Source organism: Aulonocara stuartgranti (assembly GCF_965226115.1).
Source record: "Aulonocara stuartgranti genome assembly, chromosome: 3".
NCBI lineage: Eukaryota > Metazoa > Chordata > Actinopteri > Cichliformes > Cichlidae > Aulonocara > Aulonocara stuartgranti.
Genome location: NC_138941.1, coordinates 56,851,175 through 56,859,426, shown reverse-complemented (window position 1 = coordinate 56,859,426; position 8,252 = coordinate 56,851,175). Strand labels below are relative to the sequence as shown.

Below are 8,252 nucleotides of genomic sequence, written 5' to 3'. Positions count from 1 at the left end.
GCTCGTATCTAAAACCGCTACTGTCAGGCTGCTTTTACTGTATGCTCACTGTATGACCCCTTTTCACACTGTGACACGCACTGAAAATCGTGTCACATCTGCCAGCGTTTCCCAGTAGTTCAGAGATGTACAGATACGCAGAGGGAGATGTTGCAGCTGACTCTGTGACCTTCGTAAAAAAACCACCAGGCAGTCTGCCTTTTCTTTCTGTCTTGTGAAAGAATGAGTCTTTCTAAAGAGCTCGCTGAATTAGAGGATGGTGCAAACACTGTCAGATCCGTGGCAACAGATAACATGACAAAGAGGTCAATTTCTACATTTACTCTGCAATAAGTAAGATTGCATCAGTAAGGATGGAGCATGTTTTCGGTTTGTGCAACATGAATGTAATCCATGAAAACTCAGTATTACAAGTCACCGGTATTACAAGTCACCGGTGTCATTTACATCAGGGCACCTGGCGGTACTTTCTGCCTGATGGAGACATTTGTTTTCCCTACACCAAGTAGAGAAAGAGCCAAATTACCGAAATGACGCGGAACCACAGTTTGTACGGCAACTGTAACTGAAAAAAGTAATAGTCAAGTAATGAATTTCTGTAGAAATCTCTATTGAATTATGCTATAAAACTCGAAACACGGAGACAAAGACCTGTGAAGTGAAGTAGTAAAGCTTTAGTTATTTTAGTAAAGAGTTTAACCAATCAAATCGCAATGCGCATGAATCTCCCCACCCCCACCACCATAATGTCAAACTGCTTGACTGTGACAAGTAGTCATTGAGCGAGTATGCAGAAGAAAAGCCGACTCTAGTTTTACAGAAAAAGACAAACGAAAAGAAATAAAAGAAGAAGAAGAAGAAGAATCGTCATTTCACTCAGACAGCGGCTCTATATTTGTTATCATCTATTATGTGTACCTGCTGCTCAGACTCAAAGAAAGCCTCTTTCATTGTTACTCTCTGGGCTTTTATGCTGTGCTTCATTGTCAGGAGTCCCGCTCAAGGTAAACGGATCCATTTATTAAACCACCTCAGCATCCGTGTGTGTTTGGATCGGCGCCGTAACTGTTACATTTGTGGGAACTTTAATGCGCCGAATTCTAATTTGCTGCTTTACTGTGTGTTAATGAAAGTGATGACAGCTATCAGTGAGTTACACTGAGAGTAGGCTTGATGATTCACCGCTAAGTTCTGCACTCGTAATGAGCGTCTTTCCTCTCACGTTTGCGCGTTTATGTAGACTTAATGTGAAGAAACGTTAAATAATCGAACATTAAAAATCAAATCGTATCTGAAAATATGAGCGTCCCGTCTTTGTGTTGAGATCTATTATGGTTGTCTAGCAACCGATAGATGCTTAAACACAGAAGAACAGGACAAAAGGACACGTCGGAACGATGAAAGCTGGTTTATTATTAGGAAAATATTCACATAGGAGCAGAATTACAAAGTCTTAATAGCTTTTTAGCTTTTCTGCGAGATATATTTGACTCAGAACTCTTTTATTTTCTTTTTAAGAGCAAAAAAATTGGTTTAGATTTAGAAAATGTATATTTATTTATTATAAAGGACTCCAAGATTAAATCTGGAAAAAACCCCAAGAAAATCCCCAGACGCTGAAGTGGAGATCAAAGGTTCAGATAATCTGATAATAATCTGTCTGATCTGATTTGTAAAAGATCATTCCACTGCCAACTGATTGCCCATTAGAAGAATCGGATTGTTAGTGTTTTTCCAGAAATACTGTAGGATCTTTATCTTACATTATAAAGCACTTTGAACGGACAATTTTTGTAATTTTAGCAAAAATATATAAAACGGAAAGTTTTTGGGAAAATAAGGCTTTTTTTAAATGAAAAGTTTTTGTATCCCAAGCACAAAAACTCAAACTGTTCAGGTTGTCATTGTGTAACTCCACAGGGGTCTGTGGGAGTTCGGGAGGTTTGATTTTCCATATTTCCAGGTGAGGTTCTGGTGATTGGTTCAAATCTTCCAATCATCGCTGCTCCGGGTGATGATGTCATCCTGCCGTGTCACCTGGAGCCCACGTTCGATGTCCAGGGTCTGACGGTGGAGTGGTCCAAACCCGACCTGAAGCCCGACCCGTCGGACCGGCTGAGCCGAGTGGAGTACGTTCACCTGTACAGGGACAGGAAGGAGGTCCCCGACATGAAGATGGCCTCGTACTTCAGGAGGACGGAGCTGTTCATGGACGACATGAAACACGGGAACATTTCACTGAAGATCCTGAACGTGTCGGAGGAAGACAACGGCAGATACAGATGTTTCATCCCCAAGCTGCAGAGCAGAGTGAAAGCTGCTGTTGTTGAACTTGTAGTCGGTGAGAAGATTTGTTTTGTTTTTAACTCATTTCCAACTTTTCAGGCAAGTTTCACAAACAGATTTCGACTCTACTTGTTTTTGAGGTATTTTTTGTTTTGTTTTTTAGATCCAAACAATACTAAAAACCTGACGACAGACAGCCCACTGCATCCCCAAATCCTCCAAACTCCAAATCCTCAGGACACGACTCCAAGAAATAGTGAGAGTCCAACAGTCCAACTTTCGTCTGCATCATTTCCATTTGAGAGATATTTTTAGTAAAACGTTTTCATACATCAGCAGGTCGGTCCAGGGTCTCTGTGGTCGTCGTTATCTTTGCCTTTATATCAGTTGTGGCTGTCGCTGCTTTCGCTCCATGTTTCTCTGACCGTGTAAATGTAAGAAAGAAACAAACAGACACAAACTTGTTGTTGATTCTTGTGTCATCAGATTGGCTAATTTTTCACCTTCTTTCAACAGAAGCAACCAGAGGATGATGAGACGCAAAGATAACAGTAACCTGGCATTGTTAGGAACGCTGGTGTTAATGGAGCTGAGAGCGTTAGAGCTTTATCTTCCCTGGATCTTCAGTCAGGTTGGGAATTCAAACCAGCAGCCACAGAGAGACACTCTGGTCCAGCAGCACTGAGATCATCATAAGGTCACTCCTACAAAAGGATGTGAGTCTGACTGGGGTTTGAATCTTGACGCCTCACCTGAACAGCTGTGTGAAGTACACTTATAGAGCCTAAAAACAAATCTAAAATAAAGCGTTGTACTCTTAGGAAAACTTAACACTAAACTAATTTTATATTAAGATCAAATGAATAACAGAGAAGTTTTGAATGTAAGTGGGTTGGGATGCAATGAAGCAATGGTTCTTGGATTTAAATGTGACCTGTGAGGTAATTTTGTTTCCAAAGTGTGATTGTTTCCCACATCGACTCACGTTGGTTAAACTATCTCACTGTGGAAAACACTGAAGGGTTTATTCAAGGTTAAAATAAATTCCAAATGTGCTTCCTGGTGATCATAAAGAGCTCTGGTCTGTGGAAAAACCCCTCCCTCACCAGTTTGAAATGTCAGGTTACAGTTACACCATTATACTTAGTTTTCTTGGAATTATTTTTAGAGTTACTGGAAATTGTTAAATGCAGAACGATCAGCTGGTTTCAAGATATCTTTAACTTGTGGTCTCATTATGTAGCTCCAGTAGCTAATAGCATTTGATTTATTATATTTATTTATTTATTTAATTACTTATTTTCCAGCTTTAGTTGTGATCAAGTGCTGGCTGATGTGCATCACCTGCTGAAAGGCAGTTTGGTTTGGAAGGTTGTCCAGGATGATCCCAGCGTCCACTGCAGATCACAGCGTGTGAATATCCTGAAGATTTCAAAAGCATCAGCAGCTTTCAAGTGACAACAACTGGATTTATGGAGTTCATGTAGAGACGTCTTTTGTTTTATTGACTGTATTGTGGAAACGGAGTCTTTGGTAGTTCATTTGATCAGATCTGATTGTTTTTCTTACTTCACATGTTTTCTTTTGTTTTTTCTACCATCTTTAATGTCTCAGTGAAACTGAACTGTGAGTTGAGTACTTGAAGTACAGAAAGACCTCCTGCACTGTGTTAATTAACTCCAGCACTTTGTCAAATGTATGTGCACTGATACAGTGGTTCCTTCATTTAACCACACTTGTATTTAAAAGATATTCTGTAGTGACTGGGTTTAAGGTTAAAAGGAATGGCTAATTTATTACATTTATTTTGAACCTACTACTTGAAAGGTTGGTGGTTCGATCCCTGTCTGCTCCAGTCTGGATGCCAAATATCTGTAATATAATCTATCATTTTCTTATACAGCCCACTGTCAGCCTTTTCCTTTACCCCCTCTCTCTTTGCTGTGTGCCTTGCCTATCAGTGCTACACTCTGCTTTTTCCATCTGCCTGGCTTTCCCACTTTTTCTTATCTAACCTCTTTCTTTGAATATTTTCCCGTACTTCCTCATACCACAGCAAACTTTCAGTGTCTTCTTTCCTCTGTCCAGAGTTTCGCTCAGCACTACGGCTCTACTTTTCCCTGTCATCTGATAACACTTCCCTACCACCCAGAGCCTTTCTCAGCTCTTATCTGAACTCTATGAAATATTCTTCTTTCCTCAGCTTCCACCATAAACTCCTTGGATCTCCCTTCGTTTCCTCTTCTAACTGACGTCCAACCTGTGGGACAAACGCTCTGACAACTTTCAACTACGTGCTGAAATAATGCCAAGTGTCCTTCCTGACACAAGCCTCCCCCATGTCCCTCTTATGATACGCCAAAATCCACACTAATATGCATACGTAAAAAGACAACACAAATTTGACAATACAGCGTTATATTCAGTATTGGGTAAACAATATATAAGTATTTTTGTAGACTGAGAGATTAAAAAATGTGTCAATGTGAATAACTGAGTCATGGCTCGGGCTGACGGTAGATAGCTGAATGAATATGAAGCGACATACAACTCTTAACTTGTTTGATTTTAGGTGCTCACCACCAAAAGATTGTTACAACAATCTGAGGGAGCTTTAACCTGGTTACCTGGTTGTGTATCTGCTCTCTGAATTGTATCATGCTGCTGATCTTCTTTCAGGTCATTCGAGTTTTTTAACATTCGTCAGTGTGTTTTCCTTCTTATTACCTGTTGGCATCTTGCTTTGATTTTGCGTGAACAATGTAACAGCACCATCCCTCAGATGTGTGCTATGTGAAGATGTTTTAAACACTTTTACAGTTTAGTAAAAGTGTTTGTTTTTCTTATTATTATGTGAGAGACACAGACTCAAACCAGCAACCTGCAGTTTATAACTCAGCTGATCATGTCCCACCCAAGTTACCCACCCAGGTTTGGCAAAGTAGATCCAGCCCTGCTGAAGCTTTTCAACCACGTCTGTGCGCTCAAACCGGTGACATATTTAAAGGGTTTCAAACATTTCAAGGCAGGAGCCCAACAAGATATCAGCAGGGACATTTACAAGGTCGACCAGCTGATAAACAATGAATCCAATGACAAAATGATCCATTTAAAATAAAAACAAGAAAAAAACAGAATAGCTTATCATCATGTATTTAAGGAAAGATGGAACATTTGACAGGCTATTTGCATGGAAACACAACAAGCACAGCTGTTACAGTATTAATACGATGATCGACATCCCCCACCTGCAGGAACATCCTGTTTTCTTTATTTGATTCCTGACAAAAGGTTTTTTACACTGCACACTCTACATGTGGGGTTACATCAGTTTCACAGTGAGCATGTTTGCAGTGGCAGTTTGCTCGTTTCTCCTCCTCTTCTTTTCTCTTTTTTCTAAACTGAGCACCTGATGGCTTTGAACTTTTCTTGTCCATCATTTGCACTCCAGTATGAACACCCATCCCCCAACCACAACATAACCTAATAGTTGCTATTAGTTCACAGATTCGCTTTGTCTGAGGTTTATTTCTGGGATTTCACACAACTCGGGATTCAAATCATGAATACATAATGGGCTTGCACTTACAACATTATGAATGAAATGTGCTCTATCTTGTGGGATTATAGCAGCCGCCCCCCTCCCCTTTCGATGGGTTGTGTGAGACTTTAAATCCTCAAACTGTAAAATATAAATTTTTTTAAATTGTTATTGATCCTTTACCCCGAGTCCTAAAGTGTACATTTATTTTCTTACTCTTCTTATATTTATTGTTTGTTTACTTGCACTGCTGTAACTGGAGCCTCGTCGTCTCTCTGTATTCTGTACTGTATGTAGCGGAGATGACACTAAGAAACATCTCTAAACTGCGACATATGGTTTCCTCAGCTCAGCTGAACTGAAAAAACTCATTCATGCATTTGTGTCATCACACTTAGATTACTGTAATTCTCTGTTTACTAGTTTGGATAAATCATCTCTCTCTCGCCTCCAGGCAATGCAAAAGCAGCCAGACTCATTCTAGCAAGCATGCTCACATTACTCCATTCTTATATTATTTACATTGGCTCCCAATAGAGTTTCGAATTCGCTTTAAAATTCTTGTTTTAACATACAGAGCACATTTATCCAAGCTTCTTATAAAATACACTGCTCCTGCTGCTCGTCATCTCCACTCACAGACTCGGAGTCTGCTGGTTGTTACACGACTGAAGACGAAAAGGGACAGAGCCTTTCAGTCTGTTGCACCAAGTCTGTGGAATAGTTTACCACTACAATTATGTTTTAATATTTGTGTACAGCGCTTTGTGACTGCCTTTCTGTGAAAAGCGCTTAATAAATAAACTTTACTTACTTACTTACATTGCTTTGGTATCATGTAATCTCGTGTTTTTCTGTTTCTCTTACATTTTACTTCCAAATAAAATATGAGAATTTTCAAAATATCAACATTTAGAATGACATCACAGTTAATTTCTAGACACTGCTACGTCACTGATGATTACAACACAGCGTCAGTCACTCACTAGTCACAGAGCAAACCGGAGCTGTGGGACTTGTTTTGTTGTCATGACGACCGTTTGACACGCCCTTCATGGAAAAAATTACGCATGACGTCTTAATAAGAGCGTCTCCCTGACAGCCACTCAGCAGTCACGTTTAGGAGCGGAGGAAGTTCGAGTCGCCCCGTCAGTCTCTGCACTTGTTGTTATGTCCCGGCTCAGCTCGTCTTCTTACACTTTTCCACTCTGGACTTTAATCTTGTGCTCGGCTTTCTTAATCGCACCTGTTCAAGGTAAACCGATGTTTTACTTAAACTCTGCTTTCAGCTTAAAGCTAAAATGTAACTTTTTGAAATTTGGATCAAACTGAATTCACTGTTAGAACTTTGTCTTTTATATGCGGCGCTGATGGCAGCCGTCAGTGAGTGTGTGACGATCCATAGGCAGACACTGATAATGACCTTTTTCTGTTCAGTTCAGCGACCGTATCTTCACACATATGACGTGTGATCGTAGTCAAATGTTATCGGAAGCGATGGTTGCGATGTGTGCATTTTCATATTTAAGGAAGACTTTGCATTAAACTATTCTCAGCAAGGCTGCAAACTCTGACACGATACCAAGCAAATGCAGTATTATAGATACATTTAACTTCCAATAGCACCTTATGTACTTAATGGGAGGGGACTATGTCATGATTTATAATGTGAAGTATTCATAGTTAGTTGGTCCAGAGTGTAAATATTCTCAGCTATGCTGCAAAATCTGAGCTCCTGGTAGTTTAAACACTGTCATTAGCTGGATGACTAAGAAACTACTGATGGATTTGACTTGAGTTATTCCACTTTAAGGTCTTTTATCTCTACTTTTTACCTATTATTAACTTATAACTTTAATGTTGAGAATAGCTGTACAGTTTTTTCATTTGAAAATTTAGAAAGTGCAGAAAACTATGACAATAACTGCACAGAGGCTCACGGGGCTGTTAATGATCTTCAAGTCTTCGGTCTGTGAGAGTTCACAATGTTTAATTTTCCATCTGTTTCCAGGTGAGGTTGTGGTGATTGGGTCAAATCTTCCAATCATTGCTTCTCCGGGTGATGATGTCATCCTGCCGTGTCACCTGGCGCCCACGTTCGATGTCCAGGGTCTGACGGTGGAGTGGTCCAAACCCGACCTGAAGCCCGACCCGTCGGACCGGCTGAGCCGAGTGGAGTACGTTCACCTGTACAGGGACAGGCAGGAGGTCCCCGACATGAAGATGGCCTCGTACTTCAGGAGGACGGAGCTGTTCATGGACGACATGAAACACGGGAACATTTCACTGAAGATCCTGAACGTGTCGGAGGAAGACAACGGCAGATACAGATGTTTCATCCCCAAGCTGCAGAGCAGAGTGAAAGCTGCTGTTGTTGAACTTGTAGTCGGTGAGAAGATTTGTTTTGTTGATGTTTGTGGTTCCA

At 40.5% G+C, this 8,252-nt stretch overlaps 2 protein-coding genes across 5 annotated transcripts in view; both read left to right on the top strand.

The window, feature by feature from the left end:
• The first annotated feature begins 773 nt into the window (after positions 1–773).
• LOC309701843 (butyrophilin subfamily 3 member A2-like) overlaps positions 774–8,252 on the top strand; it is an 8,969-nt gene continuing 1,490 nt past the window's right edge. Inside the window, exons 1-6 of one of the 4 annotated variants that reach the window (XR_014275268.1) lie at positions 774–1,004; positions 1,964–2,341; positions 2,450–2,542; positions 2,623–2,720; positions 2,803–2,983; positions 3,594–6,648. Coding sequence is in view for 2 of the 4 variants with exons in the window: in XM_082526130.1 (XP_082382256.1) it covers positions 911–1,004; positions 1,964–2,341; positions 2,450–2,542; positions 2,626–2,720; positions 2,803–2,835 (693 nt within the window). In the remaining 2 variants the exon portion in view is untranslated. Of the gene's footprint in view, positions 1,005–1,963; positions 2,342–2,449; positions 2,543–2,622; positions 2,721–2,802; positions 3,003–3,593; positions 6,649–8,252 lie in introns of those variants that run through there. The other 3 variants (XR_014275269.1, XM_082526130.1, XM_082526129.1) reach the window with 3 other exon arrangements.
• LOC309701865 (uncharacterized protein) overlaps positions 6,933–8,252 on the top strand; it is a 51,930-nt gene continuing 50,610 nt past the window's right edge. The window contains exon 1 of the transcript XR_014275270.1: positions 6,933–7,082. The gene's annotated coding sequence lies outside the window, so the exon portion shown is untranslated. The remainder of the gene's footprint in view (positions 7,083–8,252) is intronic.